At 40.3% G+C, this 23,323-nt stretch overlaps 1 protein-coding gene across 5 annotated transcripts in view; it reads right to left on the reverse strand.

The window, feature by feature from the left end:
• The window catches only part of ARB2A (ARB2 cotranscriptional regulator A), a 250,954-nt gene extending 228,338 nt beyond the window's left edge, over nt 1–22,616 (reverse strand). Inside the window, exons 1-3 of one of the 5 annotated variants that reach the window (XM_068666428.1) lie at nt 22,501–22,616; nt 4,049–4,117; nt 632–733 (exon numbers count right to left, since the gene is read on the reverse strand). In XM_068666428.1, the coding sequence (XP_068522529.1) occupies nt 632–733; nt 4,049–4,106 (160 nt within the window). In that variant the 5' untranslated portion in view covers nt 4,107–4,117; nt 22,501–22,616. Of the gene's footprint in view, nt 1–631; nt 734–4,048; nt 4,173–20,147; nt 20,242–22,500 lie in introns of those variants that run through there. The other 4 variants (XM_068666427.1, XM_068666431.1, XM_068666429.1 and 1 more) reach the window with 4 other exon arrangements.
• Nucleotides 22,617–23,323: the final 707 nt, after the last annotated feature.

The raw sequence follows: 23,323 nt of genomic DNA on the forward strand, positions 1-23,323 counted from the left end.
ATTTTTGAATGTATGCACTGGAAATTATAAATACTGCTATTCATTAAACATACAGATTCAGCTAGCTGGCCTGACTTGTAGTCATTACACATTTAGCTGTAATGCAGAGCCTTGACCTACACCTGAAGAGCCAGCCTATCACACTGCTCATCCTTTCATCAATATAAATACTACAGAGGTGTTTTCCAACTGGTATTAATGAAAGAGCTGGTAAAAATTATCTAAATAAATTACTATGCCTTTTGTATCAATAAAAATCCATCAGTAAATAAAATGTTTTTTGAATGAGTGACCACACTTTAATTTTACTTTTTAATGCCAATGCTCCAGAAATTACTTTCAGAATTTTTCTATCGGCACTTCCACAACAGAAAACTGGAAGCCATGAAATGCACACAGTACAATCCCAAACCTACAGTGTTGTATTAAACGAGGGATTTTTTTGACAGTTTTATGAAATCAAAAAATTATTACTTAGCTAGATTTACAAAGCTGTTACAGTAAGGCTTAAATATTTATTCTTAAAAGAAAAGTATGAAATTCTAATAGGGATTTAGAAGGTATAATTAAACTTCTGATAACCCTTCAACATAGTTCTATGTATATCATTTACAAAGCATATACAACTTACTTTCATTAAATATGTACTCAAATCCTTCCAGAGTATCAGGAAATTCAAGTGGTGGCTCATCTTTTTTCATCAGTTCATCCAAGTCTATTCTAGACAATAAATCTAAAAAGAGAAAAAAAATTACATAATGCATGCTATGTCTTTTTTATTTCGCCATAATCACTGACAAAATGTGTTTGTTCAGATTTTTAGATCTTAAAGGCAGAAGGACAACCTACATAATACTAAACATAGGACTTCATTACTGGAAATCTTGCTCTAGATTCAATAGCTGTGCCTTATCTTCAGCATATTTATTTATTTGCCTATTTATCTCTAATGTTGATCAAAAACTGGCCAGAAACAGACACTGTCAAAGACATAGTGATTTGTTTCAATGATTCATTACCACTAATGTTAGAAATTTGTCTCTGGTTTCTAGCACACATCATGTTTTTAACATGAATTTATCTAGCTTCAATATCAAGTCATTGATACATTCTTGTTTGCCTGCCTGAGGAGCTCATATTATCAAATGCATGTTGTCTCACAGCCATTTACCAGCTGTGATCATAACACTCCTTAACCCTCCCTTTGATGCCCAAACAGACTGAGCTATCTGAACTCCACCACTGCATCTTAACCACCAGTTTTTAATAATTCTCAAGGCAGAGAAAACTACTATCCATTTCATAGCAAGCCATAATATGCACATACTTTTCAGACTGTTTTCTACGATGGAGTATCTTGGTACAGCCTGTATTCATTAATGAAAGCACAGTAAACTATATACAGCCTGCATATTTCAATCCTAAATTTAAGGAATTACATTTAACCAGAGGCAAGCATATAGGTTACTTACTTCTAATTACTAAACAATTACTCAATACAAAAATATCATCTCCTCATTGCTCATCACCCACACAACCTAATGCTATCCTTTTAACATACTTGCTGGTTATCAAAATATGATGGTTAACAACATCTCACAAGATGATTGAGCAGGGCATCACTCACAGATGAATTTAAAGACCACACAAATACTCAGTTTAGAAGTTCTACATTAACATTGTACTATTGTTTTATAAATAAGGTGTAATTTCAAATCAAGTATTACCAATGAAATCCCTTAAGTCCGTTAGTTTATTATCTTTATCATCCAAATTTGTATCTCAAAGGAAATGCAACAGTTTTTTTTCTTTTTTTACACTTGCTTAGTTTGACATTAACTACACTTTCATCCTTTAATTATTTAAAATAATTATTTAAATAGGCTTTGTATCATCAGTGGACTTGATGATCCTTGTGGGTCCCTTCCAGCTCAGGATATTCTATAATTTTTTGATTAGTCTTGTGGACAATGACAATGTTATCTAAGCTTTATATTACTACATTTATCCTCTGAAATGTCTACAGTGTTTAAATGTACTGAAAATCAGCTTCAACATTCTTGGATTACAAAATAACAAACAGGCAACTGTCTTCAGGTGATCTGCCTGTGTCCATCTCCAGCTTATGTTTTCCTAAGTGACATCAGGCAGTCTTGTACAGACACTGAAACTCCATCTCTCTCCAACTGATGTTGTGGTACCTGAGCACCTCTCTGATTATCAAAGCAGCTATTTGACAACTGGATGTCAACTAGAAGATTTCTAAATTTGGTTCTTTTGGCCATAGCTCTCTTTTTCGTCAAATCTGCTTAATAATCCATGACAAGCTATATACATAAACAAATCATGCTTGGTCTTGTGTATTGTCCTTTGAAAATTATGGGCAAGTTGCTTTGGTTCTCAACCAAATAACAGAATGACAAAGAAGAAAAGAATTTTGTCAAAGAAGTTTTTGGCAGCAGGACACAAAAAGTATGCCATTTCTCACTCTGTATTTTCATAATATAAAGGTAGTAAAAACGGTCGTTAACACTTTATATTTCCTCAGTGAAGAGACTGCCATCACAACTCCTCTAGAATTTAATTGCACCAAAATTTTCATGTCTTCTAACTGTGACCTATGTGGAAATGTGTTTACACAGAAGTGTCAGTTACTATATAATAACAATACCCATCTCGTGAGTAGCAAGGGCAGTACTATATGGAGTACATGAAGCTTTATCTTCAGAATTTAAAGAGTCTCGTGATTTATATCTTCAATCAGAGTCACTCTGTAAGACCGCAATCAGCCCGTGCTCCAACCACCTCACCAGCCACTTTCTTGCTGTGCAATTTTTCAAGTAAAAACTAGCTAAAGTGTTCTCAGAAAAATTTGAAGTTCTTTTGATATCTGATCCACCATTCTTGCAAAAGATCTTTGACTCTCAAACTCAATTACAGACTGATTCAAGAGAGCTCAAATTTGATTCAAGAGAGCCCAAACTCGAGTGATTTTCAGGGGTCTTTCATGAGCTTAACAGGAGTTCACCAGATCATGTGAAGAAAATCACAGTCTCCCACAAAGTTTTAATTATGCGGAATACTTCTTGGGTTCTAGCCCTTTATAAGAAACAAATTAATGCCAACTGTACAATGGAAGGTTTACTTTTCCAAACAGGAAGTATAATTTCCTCAACATAAATTAATTTGACAGAATTAATACAAGATTTAAAAAAAAACAAACACCATCACATAAGTTTTTACCAAACCTTTCCGAAATATACAATTTTAACTGGAGAAGCACCATCTACCATCTCTGTATGATAAAAGATATATTTCTAATAATAAATTTGTAAAAATACAATTTTTACATTGGAGTTGCAAGGTTCTTTCTATTCTTTTTTTTTCTTCTGAAAGACAATTTAGAGAGTGTCTGATGCAAGCACTTTAAATCCAGTGTTCGGTTAGCTTACTTGCAACTCTAATCAACTCTGTGTACTTCTAAATCTGAAAAACATTCTCTAAAAAATGTCATTTATTGCATTTTTTTTCCCTAAAGATATTTACTCCACTGAGTCACTTAGGCACGATTATTTTTCTAAACATACAATTCAAAGAAAACTCTATGAAATCAATACGGAAATCAATGTCTTGAAAATGTTTTCACTGCTAACATCCTACAGCTAAAGAGATTTTTTAAAGCTATAATATGGATACAAAATGCTGAAACATAAGTAGCATAAAAATTAAAGTATACCCCTCAGAAAATAAGAACACAAAAGCACCGGTCAACTTCTTCAAAGGATACTTATGAAAATTTTAAAATTAATGGATTTCTTACTCTGTTACTCTTTACCACAGATCATTATTTTTTGAATCATCTTATGAAACTATCGATAATGGACCCCATTAGACAAAAAGCACTACATAGATAGACTCGTAGTCTTATCCAGTATTGCAGCTCCCAGAATCCAATCCTTAGTTAGACAGATGTGTTTTCCTTTCCTCAATATTAAGAGCTGTTTCTGAAGAGTCTATATATGTAAAAAGAAGGCAGAACAATTCATACCCTTTAACGCAGTAGTCTTCTCTTTTTCATCCGGGCCTCCTTGCTGGAGCTGAGCCATCCTTACCCAAACTGTCAGCAGAATTAAAATAGTAAAGTAAATGTGCATTTGTCATCAAAGGACAATCTGAAAATCAACAAGTTAGCAATTAACAAATTTACTGACTTCTGCTTCAAGAGATCTGATTTGCTACCACATATATATAAACAGAACTGCATATAATACAACAGAATTTGTTTTGAAAGTAAAACTTCCCTGAATATTATAAAATCTTACTCTATAATGTGGAATTAAAATTGACCTTCTCTTCTTCAAAACTTATACTGGACAAAGTCTTATCATGCTGTCTTGGATTAACAAGTTTCACAACATAGTGTGACAAAAATTCCTCTATCATACTTGGTCAGAGATTCACAAGAATGAACATTAACTTCTTAATCCTGAAGGAACATTTATCTAATAAATACCACACACTTTTGAAAGTCCACAGTAGAAAACACAAGCAAAACCACAAAGAAGCAACAGAACATTCACAATCTCTACAGATTTTTCTTTTTCAATTAAGTAAATCGAATTGTTCACACCGCACTACACAGTCTTCAGTTTTAGTAAAACTACACGGAGTATGTATTTTTAAACCACTGTGATCTCTACAATACATTATCTATATCGAAAATTTATAGCGTAATTGTCCAGGTATGGAACAAACCTTAATATGTTCAAGGTGAGAATTTATATGCAAAATACATGTGTAAATTTTTTCCTGTTGCACAGAAGGCAACCCAGACATTCAAGTCTGCAGTCTCTTTCATCTTTAATCTGACACCAAGGGAGCAAACTACCATACCACAATCACTGCTTCTTCCTTTTCAATTAAAAGACTTCTATGCATTGAGTTCTCTTCCACTTTATCCTTTTAGTTCTTTGTTTCATCTGTCAGTCATTACCAATTTGTTTTATACTTTATCATGGATGAGCCTGCATGAACTGCATCTCGGTAGCAACTTGCAACTTTCAAACAAAGAGCCGCAGGATTTATCTCCTGTACTACCGGTTCCCTAAAAGTAACAACTGTAAGAAAGAACCTCAAAATTGTTTGTCTTAAGTAATGGTAGTTCAGTGAAAGTACAGCAGGAAAAAAAAATTAATAAAGTATGACAAAGATGGGGGGATTATTGTCTATTTCTTCAAAGAAAACCTAATACATGAAACATTTTCCTATAGATTAAGATAAAAAAAATAAAATGTAAGGGGATGATAGTTACTAACTAAGGAGAGATTTTTTTATATATATTATTTTTATCATTATTATTTTTTGTGTTGTGGTTCAAGATAGTTAACTGTCTTCTACATTCTACAAGTTTGGGCTAGGGTTGACTTCGACACCTTCCTTTGTAGAAGGTGGTTCAGACTAAGGTGCTGCAAAATGACAGCACACTGTCAAAAGTCTCTTAAGCACAACTCCACCGTGGAACCTTTACTCAGACCACACACTTTTTAAAATAATGATGCAACTCAGCACGATTCACATAAGATGGACTTATTTTTCGCTAACACTTTAATCACATTAGCCTCAATGAAAGAATTAATCAACATAAATAAGAAAAAAAATCTTTTTACTGGCATAAAGCATACTCAATGAAAATATTAAAATGACTCAAATGCTGATTCACATATGGATTTTATGAAAGATTTTTCCTGGATGCTTCCATATAGTTCACTGACAGACCACCACTAGAAAATCTTGCCCATCATCAGTTTGTATGTTTCTAGCATAAAAACATGTGCATTCTACCTAATTACCTTAGAAAGCAAACAAACCCACTTAAGTTAAAATTATTAAAAGTAATAGAGAGTGACAATCATAGTGATTTCTGATAGGCCAGATCAAAATTGTTCTTGTTAGACAGATCAGGCCATCTTCCCTACAAAAAATCTGAAAATTCACTATCGAATATAGTTAAGTTAATGCAGCTACAAATGACATACAGGTGCTCGAAGATTTCCTATTACCCAAGGTGAAAAATACAAAATTTATCTGAACAGATTTACTGTTTGATAAAATAATCCCCTTTTCCAAATCAGATAAATCAATGCAATGACCAACAGTTTCTGGCATTTTTGCCCCTAGAACGTGTACCCGGGTTCCTTTAACTGACCCAAACCTAGCCACTGAGGAAAGAATTGGTAACTCAGAGGTTCATTCACAAAGCTAGCAGCATCGAATATAAATAAATAATTAAATCTGAATTTAGCTCTGAGACAGAATTTCCAGTTCTTTTTGACAATGTAAAAAACTGTTACAGCAGCCACTGGAGGGAGGACTTGATATTAGAATGAGGATGAAACAGGCACACAGTATTTTATGTATTGTTTGTGTGAATACAGCACTCTGCTAAAACCCTCGCTGATATTTGATAAATGAGAAACAGAAGAAATTAGGTGAAAGGGTTGGAGTTCCTTTCTTTTACAAACAGATATTGCATGGAGTCTGATGGTCCAGAAACAAACACTGGGAATGTCTGCACACGCAAATCTCCCTGAATACTTGCTTACAGGCAAAAGCAGGAATTGCAGTTTACTCTAGGAATCAGTTTTAAGCCACAGTCATCTTGAACTGCATACATTTAGCACTCCACATAATTCACAAATGTCCTTCATCAGTTTCCCCATAATAAACACAGATCATTTTTAATGTTCTTCTTTGCAATTACTCAAAGATTCTTTATACAACATTTCTTCTTTGGTTGTTTGTTCCAGTAACTATGCCAAGCACACATCTTAAAAAAAAATATTACCATTTCACCCAAGGAATACTTAAATAAGTTTATTTGTAAGGAAAATTACATTAATTTGTATGTATCTTGGTTTCCCATGCAAACTTTAAATATTCTATCACTAAATATATTATGTGTATTCTGCATTGCTTCAACCTCAGTGCCCAGTAATTTTGTCATCAGAAATATCACTGCTTCACAATGCTCCATTTTCACCAGACCCTTTTGAAAACAGTTGGACTGATGGATTCACAAACAAATCATAAAAAATTTAAAACCAAAAAAAACACAGACACCTGCACACTTAAGATAGTAGGCATACAGATTTCATGTTCTTGTTTGTAAAGTGGTACTGGAAGTTTGGACTACGGAGCTGATCTGGACCTTGATAGGGCTTGATAGTGTTAGTCTTTAAATTAAAGTAGACACCCTATTGTATATTCTGACTCTGAAACAAGTGCACACATACACAGATTTTTACAGGCTTTAATTATTCCTCATTATGCAAATCCAACTAGAAATGTGGCAAAAAAACATTAGTATATGATTTTGCTATATACATTAGCAACAACTGAAATTAAGTCAACGTTATTTGGTACAAAAAATCCAAACAAAGGCCGTAAAAAGATGTAATGCTAACATACCACAAATGCAATGTAGAAGAAAATACACAGGTATTTTCAAGTAAACAACTCCCATCACTTTTATCTGGATATAATCCATACACGAGTCATCAGAATGCTGTGGTTACAATGCTTAATTAAAATACAGTTGAATTACAGTCTACTTCTTTGTAAACTGACATACTGAGCACGCTAGGGACAAGCGTGCATGAGGCTTGTGCAATGTGCCTGATGACCTAGAGCTAGTCTTCAGATACATGACTGGGAGACAGTTTTGGCTGTTAGACCATTTCCTGCATTGGCTCACATAAAGCACAAGAAACGTAACATTTTGTTGTTGTTGTTAATTTGGGTGGTTGATTTTTTTGTTTGGTTTGGTTTTGTCTAACTATATTTTATCTATTCCTACTTTTAGGACACTACAGATAACATCAGTAACTGCTTCAGGTAAGGTTATGCTTCACTTTCCTTGATTATTAAAGATCTTATTTGCTTACACTTAGGCTTGCCAACCTTCAGCTCTGAAAGACAACTATTTTCAGTCTGTTTTGAGTAAGTTCAGCTAAAATGTCTATATCTAGTACACAAAGAAGGTTCACAGGTAGGGTCTTCCACGCAGTTCTGCTGTTAATGAGCAGCTCTAACATCTCCATGCTGCAGAGATCAGAAACTTTGCCAGAGGATCAGCTTATCATGTAGCACGTGCCTCTTCCTGTTCCCCTTTGAGCTTGCCCTGATCTGCTGAAGTAAAAACTGCTTTTTGCACACATTTATTACAGACTTATTAAGACTTATCAGAATTTCCAGAAAAACGTACCTATTTGCCTAGAGCATGCTCCATATAGCTGCAAAAAGACAGAGGGAAGGCGCACAGGAGCTGTGTAACAAACACTGGGATAGCAGGATCTTTTACCCCTGGAGTACACAGAAACTGGCAAGGGTCCCAAAATCCCCAAATCTCAGTACATCTTTGCACTGTACCGAACGGTGGTGGAACTTGCTGATAAAGTACAAGACCACAGCCTGCAAGAACAGTTGATTTATTTGCACAGCAGCTACCTTCTAATGTTATTTACCCCTTAAGCTCGAAGAGCAGAGGACTGTGTGCTGTATTCATTAGTGCCCCCACCTCATCAGCAACTCAGTTGTTTACACAGGGCAGAGTCAACACAATCCCACATACTGAAATTTTAATTGTTGTAGCTTAACAGACTTGAAATGCCGGAAATGACCTTCATAAATATATGCCCTGTAGACATGATCAAATAACAAACGTGCTGTAAGAATACAAAAGCAGGCAGCACAACCTCAGCACGGCCTCTGAGAGGTGTACCCGATGGCCTTACCAACCAAATGAGATGATTCAAAATGATGACCATCCAGGAACTCTTCTGCAGCAGCAACATGGTTAATGCAATAGTCTCTCAAAAATGTGTAGTATCAATACATTAAGTGCATGGAGAACCCTGCCTCCTGTGGTGAGGCAGATGGGTAGCACCCAGTCATTCAGGCAAGTAACTCTGGGGACAGAAAAAAAAATCCTGCCGTGAAGGCAGGAGAATGTTGCAGAGGAGAACCCTGCTCAGAGGATGAATTTGCAGGTGTTCTTATGAGATTTACTTGATTCCTATGAAACAAAACGTTCTCAGGTAACCTGGTTTGCACTTTTCCCATTTTCAGGGCATTCAGCCTGAGTAATTTGCTCCAATACTCAGTATTCCGGTCTGCTGGATTCCCATTTTAAGAACTCAGTAGAAACTTCTGCAGGATTTCCAAGCTCAGCACCCACAATGAGTAGGGCATTAATTTCACTGCACCTTTCACCATCATCTTCCTCAAAAATGCCACTAAGAATCCTCCATACACAGCAGATGACAGGGAAGATTCAAGGAAACAAAAGTTTATGAAAAATTAATATCTTTCAATTAAAACCTGAAAAAAAGCCTACATTATATGTAATAAGGTTATATTCGGTAAAAGATTCATATTATGTTGCTCCACTGTTGCACAGGGCTATTTATCAAGTGACGAGGACAAAAAGAAACATCGAAGAAACACTAATCTGGCAAACATTTGTGTGTGAAATGGTCTTTAATTACAGAATCTTATTTTCTCACAGTGTACATTGCAAGGATAAGTAATATTGGCACAATATTACTTCATAATTGCCCTGTGATAGTTTATTAAAAAAAAACACGTTTGGATGAATTTTTAAGATGATTGCACTAGACTGTTGGTTTTAACAGGATTCTGGCTTGAAAGATGGGGTGGAGAACACTGACTTTCAATAGCCTCATCTCTGTACATATTAAGTAGTTACAGGACAAAGTCAGAATTTTTAATCTTTTTTTCGTATGTCAGCTTCTCTCAAGCAATCCCATGGGTCAGCTGGGAGAGGAAAAGGCCTCCAAACACAGGAAAACTCAAAGACTCTCTTAATAGAGACACCAAAGTAATTTGCAAGATAGCCACAGATGAAGAGAGAGAGACTGGAAAATTAATGGGAAATGATTTCTGTTTTGGCTACCATGAAAAGCTGCCTAGACATACGCATATGTGTCTAGTACTTTAAAACCACTTTTTTTTTTTTCTCCTCACTCCCTTTGCTCTTAAGTAATATCTTGACTTTCAGAAGTGCTGCCTGCCATTAATTGAAGACTCCTGAAAAGATGACAGGCTGAGAGGCTGAAAATGCAATGAATACAGAACTGACTGTAGTCCAGATCCTAGCACACAGCAAAGTATTTTTAATCCTACTCAAGACTCCATGCTGAGGAGGTGCACAAAAAGAGGCTAAGGAAAGGTGAGAGGTGCACCTTCCTTTCTGTGAAATACTTCTTTCCTCCAACTCCTACCAGAACGTGTACATGAAAAGAATGAATATCACCACCCAGTCTGACTCCTCTGCATATAACGCAGGTGCTCTGATGACACAGAAATACCTAACAGAGATGGAAGCTATTCAGTATCAGATCACACACAACTGAAATGAGCGTGTGGGGCTACTGAAGACATCAGTTTATCATCGAAATCAAACGTCAATACCCCAAATTCCCATAGCATACATACCTTTTTTGCAGTAGTGTCTGCCTCAATAGATCTGCCCTACAGCTCTGCCCACAGCATCCCCCATTACGAGACACCTTTCTCAATTTTATCATTTCTCTCAGCTTTACGATTACAGCATCTCGAATTTCTTTGGTCTGCCCCTCTGCTTTAGAGGCAGCACGTTATCTGCCCAACCAAACCCAGCAGTACTGCTTCAACTATCTGACAAGCAACTCAGATAGCCTTGCAAAACACATGCAGTCCACAAATCTGGTTCTGCAAAGCAGCACTACATTATAGTGTATAAAAACAATGTGAGTAAAATAAATTCATTACTCTTTTAGCTCATAATTTGAGACCTCCAACTCAAAATTGTGACTACCACTCTGATGCTTGTTTATACATCAATAAATTTTCTCTTCCATTTTATTCCAAAATAATAAAAAGGACCAAGATATATATTAAAAAAAAAAAAGTAAACATTTATTTTGTGTGAATTTCAGAAACATTCACAAAAAGGTTCCACTAATTGCTCAATTCAGTAATTAGAATCAGACAACTCTAGAGAGCTCTGCTACTGCCTTACCCCCAACCCTGCTTTATCTGCCCAGAGCAGAGACTGCTGCCACGGCATTGCAGAGCAGTCTAGGCTGGAAAAGATGTCTGGAGGTCATCTGGTCCAGCCTTCTGCTGCAAGCTGGGCCTATCCAGTAGGTAACCCGGGGTGCTGCCATGACCAGCCTTCAGTATTTCCAGTCAGGGAGACTCCACCACTCCTCCTAGGAACTTATTTCAATGCTCACAGTTTTTAGCACATTTTCTTTTCCTTAAACTCCGATGAAATTTCCCAACTCACCCTGCATCCTTATGAAAAAGTTTGCCTCTTCAGACTGCTGCCCAACAGGACCTCCAGCTCCTTTTCGGCAGGGCTACATCCCGGCCAGCCCGCACAGCTATTTGCGGTTCACACCTTTCTCAGTGCACACCTTCACGGGTTTATCTCTTAGGCAATTCTTGACTTAACAGTAACCATCCCACACAGGAGCTAAAAGAAACTTCACCAACTTCTCCAAACCAGCCTCGTAAAAGTATTTGTGTATTTTGTGAAAAAACAACATCTCCCACCAGTCAAAGCCCTCCATAGGAGGCCTGCCTGAGCATTTGTGGCTGCAGAAAGATTTAGCAGAACTCAGCCAAGGTCTACCACACTCAAAGGTGTGCAGACAGAAGCAACAGATGAGCAGGACCAGGGATGTGACACATTTTGACAAAAACCATCACTAGAAAGTCACAGTTCTTGCTTGGAAGGCCCAGAGCTTCAGGCCAGGATTGCATCCTGGTAACCACGGGCCTTGCCCTCCTACAGCTATCAAACCCTCAGACCAACCACTTGTATTTAACTACAGCATGCCTTCAGAAAGGCATTCAGTCTCAATTTTAATTTATTCAGTGCTGAAGACCCCACAGCTTCCAGAAATAGTTTCAAAGGTTAGTCACATCTTTCAGATTTTGTTTCCAGTCTCAATTACTCTGGGTTCAGTCACTAGTCCCTATGTCTCTGTCTGTTAAGGTTTCCCTCTCTTAATTTTCCCCTTACTTGACGAGCTGCAAGTTTAGGAGTCTTCTATGAAACTTTTATTCTAACTCAAAGTAATTTCTTTCCAGCTCCAGCGTTTCAAGCCAAACTCCGTAGCACGAACACTGCTAGGGTGGTGGCTTCTTGTTTCTCCTGATTTCTTTGTCTCACAATCTGACTTGCCTTTTTTTTTTTTTTGCTTCAGACTGCAGACCTAATTTACCAAATAACTGGGATAATGCCAAAAAAATTCTTTTCTATTTAACATTTAACCTGTCTTGGGTTGGAAGCATTTTGCTAGTGGTGATTTAATGTTATCTCCCAAGAATACTTAGCGAATTCCTAAATATTCCTATGCCGTATTTACTGAAGACTGTTACTTTTTCAGGAAGGGATTAAGTACCTCATGAACTACCTATTTTATTTACACTAAGCAGAGTCTTGAAGTAGATTTATTTTAAAGTAGTCAGTTTACATAACATTAAATCTATAATACTGGAACAGTAACTGCAATCAAGCAAACTCATAATCTGAGTCAACAAAGAGTTCACTCTGTCAGTTAATTATTTATTAATACAATTTTCCATTAGTATTCCGTTATTTTACCCACGTTGTGACAGCATGGTCTATTATTATCTGTATTGACCCACCCTCTTCTCTCAAGTACTGACATACCATCAGCACTTTTATCATCTTCTGGGATTTCTTTATCATACCAAGTATTATTTAAAATGAGTAACAATGGACAAAGGACTTCCTTTAACACCTCCTTCATCATTCTTTGGGTCAACTTAATAAATAATCGCTTTCACAAATTACAGTAACTAACCAAGAAAACGAAGTGTCACAGGAAGTAGAGGACTCTTCAATGCTTAACTGACTGCGATTAGATGCATTTTCAGAAGGAATACCGCTGTCAAATACAACTTATTGATTTGAATACCATGGTAGCTGAAAAACGTAACAGCTACAACAGAGCTTATTGATAAAATACAGTAATTACAGGACAAGGGTGATCAATCCATTGCATTATTCTACCTTTATGTCACCTTAAAATCAGAGTGAGAATACCTAAACCTAAACAAAAAATAAAAAAGAATAAAAAAACAAACCATGTACTCAAGCCTGTGTGTTAATATACTTATTTTTACATTCACCTCAATAGCAGCTGACCACATTGCTTCCCAAGACTACATGGAAATTAATGCAAGAGACAGAAATACCTTATATGGTGTGACAAATGGAAAAACACTGAACAGCACCAGCCTTATCCAGTGCAACAAAATAAGAGACTTCTGGAACAATCACATTACAGACAATACAAACACTTTCTCACAACTCACGAATTGCAACAAAATCTGCTGGATATTAGAATAGTATTACCTTTGAAAGTATTTTTATGTAAGCAAGATTTCGTTTAAAAATGAAGTAAAAACTAAACAGAGCATTGAGGCCAGGTTAGTGGTGTAAGCACAGGGCTATTCATATCTGTAAGGAAAACTCACAGCACAACAAACAGGTTGCAAGAATAAAATAATAATGTAACCATCATACCTCTAATCTTTTATTTTTTTAATCTATCCTTAAGTGAAAGCAGAAAAAACAATCCAGTTGCAGCCATGTGGACATACAAGATAATCAATCTAGAGGCAAAAACCTTGTCTAAATTCCTTGTGTTGGGGAAAGGGGGAAAAAAGAAAGAGAAAAAATCTTAGAGACAACTAAATTTTCAGACTTTACACGCTTTGTAACAAAATTTTACTCCAAATATGAAAAAGGATCCAAAAGGAAAGCCGAGGAAAGCAGACGAAAAGTAATTTTCCAATAAAAATGAGTTAGTTAGTACGAGATCAGCAATGCTAGACAGAAGACACGTCTTCTTTATCTAAATTAAGTTTACTTGGAACAAACCTGGAAGGTAACACAAAATACCTGATAAATATCAAAAAAGTGGGGAAGGGACAGAGGACAGATCAGAACTTTAAAAGCACGTAAAAAACTTACAAACTCCTCTTCCAAACTGATTTGAAATTATAACTCCAGTGCTGTAAAACCAATCTCAATACAGCAGGGTCGTGGTTTTACCTAGGACAGCGTTGATTTTCCTCGTGACAGCTGGTATGGTGCAGCGTTTTGGATTCAGGATGAGAACAACACTGATAACACACCGACCTGTAGCTGTTGCAGAGCAGTGCTTGCACTAAGCCAAGGACTTCCCAGCTTCTCACACTGCCCTGCCAGCGAGGAGCTGGTGGGGGACAGAGCCAGGACAGCTGCCTCCAGCTGTCATAGAGATGTCCCATACCATGGGGCATCATGCAGGACAATTATATGTGGGGGCTGGCCGGGGGGCTGCTGCTGCTCAGGGTCTGGCTGGGCATCGGTCAGATGATGGCATTGCACTGTGCATCACTTGCTTTGTACATTCTGTAGCTATTATCATCATTATTATTTCCAGTCCTTTTCTGTCCTATTAGGCTGTCTTTATCTCAACCCATGATTTTTACCTTTTTTCCCCCTCATAATTCTCTCCCCCGTCACACTGGGAGGTGAGGGGCAAGCCAACAGCTGCATGGTGCCAAGCTGCCTGCTGGGTTACACCACAACAAGGAGACAAATATTATTTTTATATTCCTAGTAAAATACATCTTAACTAGCCAGATATTTCACTACCACAAGAATTCCTTATAAACTTCAAACGAAGTGGAAAGCAGCTGCTTAAATAAGCCTACACCAAAAATGGCCCAACTTTTAAATATTTCTCAATCTTGCAAGGGTCTTTGGAAGCAAATGTCTTCACTCCAACAGGTAGAGCTTTTGGGTAGCTGTCTCTGAAGCTTCAGAAATATAGCTAGTATTGCTTCAGGCTCTTCTAAGTTGGAAAGGGGAAATTCCACAATTTAGAAGGGTGCAGGGAAGAAATTCTAGCCTTTACATCTGATGTTGCTCAAGCTTGACATGAGGCCTGAAGAAACAAATAACTTAATGAGATCCTGGCAGCATCGCCCTGGGCTGCTTCAGGGAAGGCACTGCCAGCAGACAGGGGAGGTGGTCCTGCTCTGCTCAGCTCTGCTGAGATGCACCTGGAGTGCTGCGTCCAGCTCTGGGCTGCCCAGCACGAGACAGGCACGGCCGTCCTGCAGTGGGTCCGGTGACAGGTGACAGAGGTGAGGAGGAGCATGGAGCATCTGACACCTGGGAAGAGGCAGCAAGAGCTGGGACTGTTCAGCCTGGAGAAGAGATGAGTTGGGGCATAGGGTGAGGAAGAAGGGGTCTGTCTGGGTACCTAAGTGCACAGTAAATGAAAAAGTGCAAAAGTTTGTGCAAAAAGTATGTGTGTGTATGTGTTTACACATACATGTGTTAGTTACCTCCCACAATGGCAATGAACAGCCTTTAAAAAGGGAAGAGAAAATCATTACAAGCAGTCTGTGCATGAGCAAGAATCAGAGCTTTTGGTCTCAGGGGTTCCACTTTTGTGTTCCTAAGCATTTATTTCTGATTCCGATTCTTCAATTTCTGTGAAACAGACAAAATTTATCATCAAGAAACTGTCAAAACCACCAGGGCCACAGCCATGACAAATCTGTGAAAGCTGACAATGCTGGATATTACTCATTCTGTTGGCAATCATTCTCCTAAGTGCATTAAAACACCTTCCAGCTGGTTAAAATCACCTTGTAGATGCACAGAGCCTTAAAAAAGGTCCATGTTATCTTTCCACATCTGATAGCATATTATACGTGTGTACACCTCCACTACTCAAAGACACTGACAACTCCACAGGTATTGGGAAATATCAAAATTAAGGTTGTTTACCCACAGTTGGTTAAGCTCCCATGCACTAAACTCCAATATTACACAAAAAACAACGTGCAAAAAGTCAAAATAGGAAAGACAACATCTCATTCTCTCCTACTTCTCAAAGTCAGCATCATCTACACCTAATCAGACGTCCAGCATGGCCTTACCTAAATTCCTTTTAAAAATACACATGACAAATACCCCAGAGCTTTCCTGAAGTTACATTCGTGTTGCTGGTTAAGCTCATGCCTGAACCTCATCCTGAGCCTCGACAGACAAACACAGAACCTGCCAGACCTCCTGCCTTTTGCTCTGCTCCCCCTGCTGTGCCTGAAGGCTGATGACTGGGAGGCAAGGGGACCTCTGCCAAGGAAGTTTAAGATCCCCTCGCCTTGCATGCTGGGTGTCAGCACGCAATTCCCAGCACCTACAGAGAAACCACATCCCCAGCCTTAGTGATTGCCATTAAACTGCTGTGTTTGACATAGCAGCAGGATTTTGGCTTTAAACAGAAATCTACTCTGATGCCAAACTACCCTTTGCAGGTGAGGATTCTTCCAAACTCACACGGCTTTTGTCACAGACCTTTACTTCTAGGCCTATAGGCAGTTCAGAAGTTTATGTCCTTCCTCTTTCTAGCAACCCCTCCTACACCTGTTGTGTCTTTCTCAGTCCCTCTAGCCTGAAAAATTATTGCTGCTTTCCCCTGGAATAACCTCCTGTGGCCCAAAGTGCTTCTGAAACGGGAGGGCCCAAACTGACCATGCCCAAGCAACGTGCAGAATGAAATTACCACATAGCAGTTTTAAACATCCCTTCTGACTATATATCCCAGAAAAATGATTACCCTCCTTGCAACAGCACAATGTTACTGACTCACATTCAGGCTATGATTCACCTAGAAATCTGGAATTATTTTTTCTGTAATTACTGCTATTTTATGTTTATGTAGGGAACTATCTAGCCTAAGCACAGTCCTTTGCATTTGTCCTTTCAAACCACATCATTTCTTTCATGTTGTTTCTCTGCTTTTTTTCTAAGCCATTTGAAATTCTAAAGTTACTTTTCACGGAACTTGAATCCTCTCCCAGCCTGGTACTTTCTGTAAAATTAATAAAGTTACTCTCTATGCCATCATCATCCAAGTCATTAGCAAAGTGAAGGCATAATCACATTTGTTTTTTTCCACTGCACTTCTCCCTTTGTCTGTGCCTGGAACGAAGGTGTTCATTTAGAAAGCAGCAATTCATTTTTTTTTGTTTGACCTTCCTCTCTTGAGCTGCAAGCATGACCTTAATGTTTCTCCTAACCTAAGTTCTTCCTCCCCCGTATTTAAGTGCCTCTCAATCACTCCCTCCCATTTCTCGCACAGTCTCTGAGTCCCACTTGGCCTCGATTCACCCTGCACGCTCCTAGCAGCGCTCCTCTCCCTTCCTTCCTGAACTGTCCTTGTTTGCCCTTCCAGTGCAAGAACTTAAACAAGAGGATGGCCAATTCCACAACCCCTTCCAGACCTCCTCTTGCCCACTCATCACCGGCTCCCTTCACGCTGCCATTACAGAACAGGCATGGGAGTGATTAAAGCTCCTAAGGACCCTCCACACACACAGATGGCAAAATCTGAGCTTCTCACAGGAATGCACTACTATCTTTGACAACTCCAGTTTCTCTCTGGTAGAAACGCACCAGCATTTTCTCTCTCACACCAGGAAAATGCAGGTATGGGTTGGTGTCATTAAGGAAATGGATTTCCCATCTCAAAATAATTCCATCTCCCTTCCCCAACTACCCCACACAGGCTCAAACTTCTTGTTATTTTGGTGCGGTCCTCTCACAGTTAGCTGGTCTTTAGGGATTTATTGTCCTTTTTTTGACTACCAGAACAAAGTATGAAAAGTCAAAAAAAAAAAAAATTGCCCACAGAATGATGTTGGGAAAATAGTGAACGAGAACTTAAAGTGCTCCTTCAGGAACTTACATTCAACCTATCTGATATTTGCAAAGCTGGTGGGATGATTCACACGAATGTAATGCTAGGAACCACGACATATAACCTATTTAGTAAGAGCAGAAATGGAGATCATATGGCACTGCATGCCAAAAACGTCACTGTCTGCTTCTGAGTCACTGACAACTGAAAATTACGTCTTAAGAAATAAAGTACAAGTGAGGACACTGGCCGGGGTTCACTACAGACACGAAACCTCACTTAGCATGGTCGTTAGGCATCTACTGCATCTTGCTGGAAAAAAAGTTTCATTATCACAGTGGACATGAGGCCAAATGAGCTAACCTGGAGGTCTCGTGCTGCCACTATCAGAACGTGCTTGAAGTTTCTAGAAATTGAGGACAATTTCTTATGCTGGGAGATGTTAAATCCAACCCAAGGGAAAGCACTGCTCAGCTTCATCCAGACAAGTACTCCACCGTGTCACAGAGAACAAATACAGAACAAAGACAGTTCCTGCCCCTAGGTCTTGGAATCAAAGGACACATATTCCCAAACACAGTTTTGCAAAACGACTCAAGTGGTCCCAGCCCCTACCTGTGCTACCCGCTCACCTGTGCTGACAAAACTGCTGGCAGCAATGCATGGTGAGCCTGTGCACTGCAGTGTATTTATTTTTAGCAGTATATTTTAATTTACCAATTCCCAGAGTTGGTTCATTACCTGGTACAACTGAGGCGACAGGACAGAACAAGGCAGGAGCACACAGCTGCTGCCTGAGAACTTTTACCAGCCTGATTTGCCAACACGGACAGGAAAGGAACACATGCAGGCAAAGCAAAAGAGAGGCTCCATCACTTTGACAAGCAAAGTTGTAAATTTCCTTGTAAATTTCACACTCTGGTGTTCCAAAATGCAAACATTTGAAGTAAAGTATCAAGAAGCCTACATTAACTTTTGACTCATTGACTACTATGTATAAAATGTGTTTGTAGTATTTGCTGATTTTGATAATTCTGCTTACTCTGAAGTATTCCTCACTGGCTTGGACGTGGACAGCTACACTGATGCAGTGTTACAGGTTGGAAGTTGCCCTGATATATATACACAATTCCCAGTAACTCAGTTAAACAAGGAGATTTAGATTTGCACGGAATAGATGATAATGCATAAATACGGCATTCACTCAATAGTGGTTTTCAAGGCTTTATGAAGCCAGCCATGCAGGACTTTAAAAGAAACCACAACCACTGCATTATCTGTTGGACTTGGTCTCTGACATAACAGTCAGCTTGGTGTACTGACGTGATCAATCAGAATCAACTTGTCTGTCTTCTCAGAGAAGTAGTTATTACTAGAAGAAAAAAAAAAAAACGAACAAAAAAACAACAGGACAGTTTTCCTTCAAGCACAGAGGTTACACAACAGCTGCTCCGTACAACACAACTGATAACTCCAGCATGCAGCAGAGGCAAAACAGCGAGGTCCACAACGAGCACCTTCTCCCAGCACAACACACTCCAGCTAAGGGATGATGGAGAAAAGCAGAACCTGTGTTTCCTGCGTCCCACCCGCAGCCCTCACCACGTGTGCTGCGTAAAGCTGACACAGTGAAGGCCACCAGACCAGATACGTATGCACACAGCAGCTGAAACGTCCGGAGAAATCAAAACAAATATCTTTAAAGATTTAATTGCAAATGGAAAATGGCAACTTTATGAATCTTGTAATTCAGACAAATAGAGACGAGCTGCCTTGGGAAATAGCTCACAATTTCCAAAGCTATCTTCCTATTAAATTTCTTATTTCTTATCTAAGTCTCGGAGATGCCTAGGGATAGGTACAGTAATCAAGAACTTTTTCAAAACAGTCCAAAACTTTTTTTCAGTTTGCCCCTCTCTAAAAACCTTTTAGCTCAAACCTTGACCTGAAATTGGCAGTAAACAGGCAAAGCTCCTTATGAACTTTTGATAATGACAAAAAAAAAAACCTGCAAAAAACTGAACAGTGTAATGTGACAAGTCTAACCTTGAACACACTAGCATCATGAAACAGAAACACTTTAACACTCGGTATCACTGGTGCTTCAGGTACTGACCTGCTTGCCGTCAGCACCAGAATTGCTCACTGCAGTCTGACTGACAGCATGCACAGGCAACTTTGATTTGAAGCAGCATGTCTCCCTCTAGGCATGTGATAAAGATTTTTTTTTTTCCCTTTACCAGCCTGATAAAACAAACCTATTTGCTTACAGTACAGTTTTGTAAATTTACTCCAGTACTAAACATATTGATTCAGCTAATACCACAGCTTTCAAAACAATACCTTTTTTGTGTAAGTATTGAAGATCAGTACTTGCAACACTCCGATGTCTACACAACAGGCTGGACATAGACTGCTCCCCTCCAGTTTCTGCCAGGCATTGGGAAGCCACAATTAACTCGCCAGAGCAGGCTGGTCGGGAAAGTGGTAATGGTGGAATCATCCACTGTCAGCTCAAGTACAAGGTAGCTCGGGCTGCAGGTTCACCATCAGCTGAAGCCCACCTGATATAAGACTTTACCCTCAGGGGAGGCAGTCTGTGCCTCCTCCACATCCCGGTGTCTCCTTTTCCACACCCTTCATCTTCTGAAGGCGTTCACCTGTGCTCGCGAGCTGGCTGATGTGACTGGGCAGGGAACATTGTACTTCTGGAGCTGTGCATTAGCTGCGTGCATTTCCTGACCTGGCTCACGATCCCTTAGACCACCACGAGGGACCAGGCAGAAAGGAGTGCTGCCCTTTCCAGCAGCAGAGGGGACATAACCTGCCCTGAACGGGCTGCGAAACCGCACCCTGGGCACCCTCTGGTGTGAGCACAGCAGGAGTGAAATGACTTGGAGGTCTCAGCCTAATTCCTAGGAGCAGTCAGCCATAAAACAAGAACCACGACGAGAACTGGCACTAATAATTATCTGACGGTGAGCTGAGCAGAAAGGTCAAGGATCGCACAAAATTGAATGCCATGTCTTTTCACTGTCCGCCACAATTCAGTCCCATTACAAGAAGAGTGGATGGGACACTGTGATTAGCTAAATATTAACTTCTCAGAGTCCTCACCCCAGAGTCTTCCACTCAACAATAAAATGAGCATATATATGGGATGCACACTCTAACTGCAACGCCTAAAATACTGAACAACATCCATACAAAACAGCCATTAACTTGTACTTCCAAGAGTTCCACTCAGTGCAAATCTGTGAAGCTGACCTGCCGACCAAGTAGACAGATGCACGCTTGCACGCCTTTTTGCTACCTGTGCTTCTTTGAGGGCAGACAACGTCACCATTGTACCCTCTGCCGTGCCACCAAGCCACGTTCCAGGTGCCCCCAAGGACAGGCAGCCATCCTTGCAGCTGCTGCTGCTTTCCCAGCACTGCTTTTGCCAGCAGCTGTCCCCAAGGCCTCCTACCTGCTCCCTGCAAGTGAAAAACCACCAAGCAGAAATACCATCATTTTACTTTTTTTTTTTTTTGAAGATTTGCTAGGCAGGCTAACGTGAGATTGCACAGCTGGGCCTGAGCCACAACAGAGATAAAGCAGAACCGTCCCGAAGGCAGGCAGCACTTTGTGGGAACTGGAGGGAAAGCCAAAGCTTCTCCACCAGGCTGGGCTGAAAGGAAGGGCTGATGAGCAACAACTGGTGGTTCAGGAGAACAAGCTGCGAGTGGCCTACCTGCCAAGCGAAAACCCAGCACTCATTTACCTAGTACCTACTGCATTTACCTAGACCTGGGCGACTCAGATGTGCCCTGTGGTTTGTGAAGCTGCTGTACCATGAGGAACTGCCACCCGGCCAGGAGCTCCGACCCCTGCCTGGCACAGGGAGCTCCGCGCTCACACCACGTCTGGGGGTGCAACCCAGCGGGTAAAGTGATAAAATAAAAAAGCAATAAATGGGTGAAGCGGTAAAATAAGTAAGGTGAGGACCCGTGGCGATGGTGTGTGCTGGGGGGGAATAATGTAAATAGTAAAAGGAAATAAAAAATAATTAAGGTGGAGTTGGCAAATGAAGTAAACGAGCAAATAAAATAATTAAGAAGAATGGGTAAAGAAAGTGAATGAAATAAGGAGTAAATGAAATGAAAATAAAAACGTAAATGAAAATAAAAACGTAAATAAAATGAAAGTAAAAACGTAAATAAAATGAAACGAGCAGATAAAGTGAATATTAAAATAAAATAAGCGGACAAATAATTAAAGGGTGAGAATAATAAGGTAAGTAAAAGAGCAAATGCATGAAATGAGCAAACAGAACGCAGCAGAAAATGAAATAAAATGAAATAAAATGAAATAAAATGAAATAAAATAAAATAAAATAAAATAAAATAAAATAAAATAAAATAAAATAAAATCAAAACAAGAACGCAGCCAGGAAACGGCAGGACTGAGGGTTGGGGCCCTGCCGCCCCCCCCTTCCCGCACCGGGACCGGGGCAGCGCGGCCGGACAGACCGACACGGACACGGGACGGACAGACGGACACCCGCACCCCCCCAGCCGCCCCCATGGCCCCCATCTCGGCGGCGCGGCCTCCCTGGGCCGTGCGGGGCGGCGCCGGGACCGGGACCGGAGCCGTGACCGGGTCGGGACCGCGCCTCCCCCCCCCCCCGCCCCGCACGGCGCCGTCCCGCACGTACCTGGGCCCGGACACGCGGGGCGGGGCCTGCGCCTCCCCCCCCCCCTCACCTCCTCCTCCCCCTCCCCCTCCCCGCCTCGTTCCGCTCCGCTCCGCTTCCGGGGTCCGCCGCCGTGACGTCGCCGCGCGGGAGTGGTGGAGCGAGGGGGGGGGGGGGGAAGCCGGAAGGGGGGGCGGCAGCGCTGGTGTTGGTGATGGGGGGGTGGGGGGGGGAGTTCGGGTTAATAAAGTGAGGAATGAAAATAAAAATGAAAATAAAAATGAAAATAAAAATGAAGTGAAAGCAGCAAAGCGGTCGGGGGCAGGTGGAAAATAAAAGCCCACGGCTGCCTCCTCACAGGTTTAGCCCCAAGATTTGCCCCAAAATGTCCCAAAATGTTGGTGGGTGCTGTGAGCAGCGCTGGAGTGCTCGCCCTTGCTCTGCTCAAAAAGCCTGCCAGGTCTGGTCGAAAGCCCTGTGAGCTAGGACTGGGCCAGGTCTGTGCGGGAGAAGGCACATTGGTCATGCAGGTTGCTCCCAGCACTGTTGTCAATAAGAGAAATCATTCTCATCTCCATGCAGAAGGCACCGTAATGTAGGCTCAAAATAATGGAATATCACAAGTTGGAAGGGAGCCGCAAAGGTCGGCAAGTTCAACTCCTGGCTCCACACACCACCACCCAAAATTCATAGCCTATGTCTGAGAATATTGTACAAATGCATCTCAAACTCCATCAGGCTCAGTGCCATGACCACAGCCCTGGGCAGCCTGTCCCAGTGCCCGACCACCTCTGGGTGCAGATCCTTTCCCTAACCCCCAGCCTGACCCTCCCCTGTCCCAGCT

The sequence above is a fragment of the Anas acuta genome, chromosome Z (assembly GCF_963932015.1).
Source record: "Anas acuta chromosome Z, bAnaAcu1.1, whole genome shotgun sequence".
NCBI lineage: Eukaryota > Metazoa > Chordata > Aves > Anseriformes > Anatidae > Anas > Anas acuta.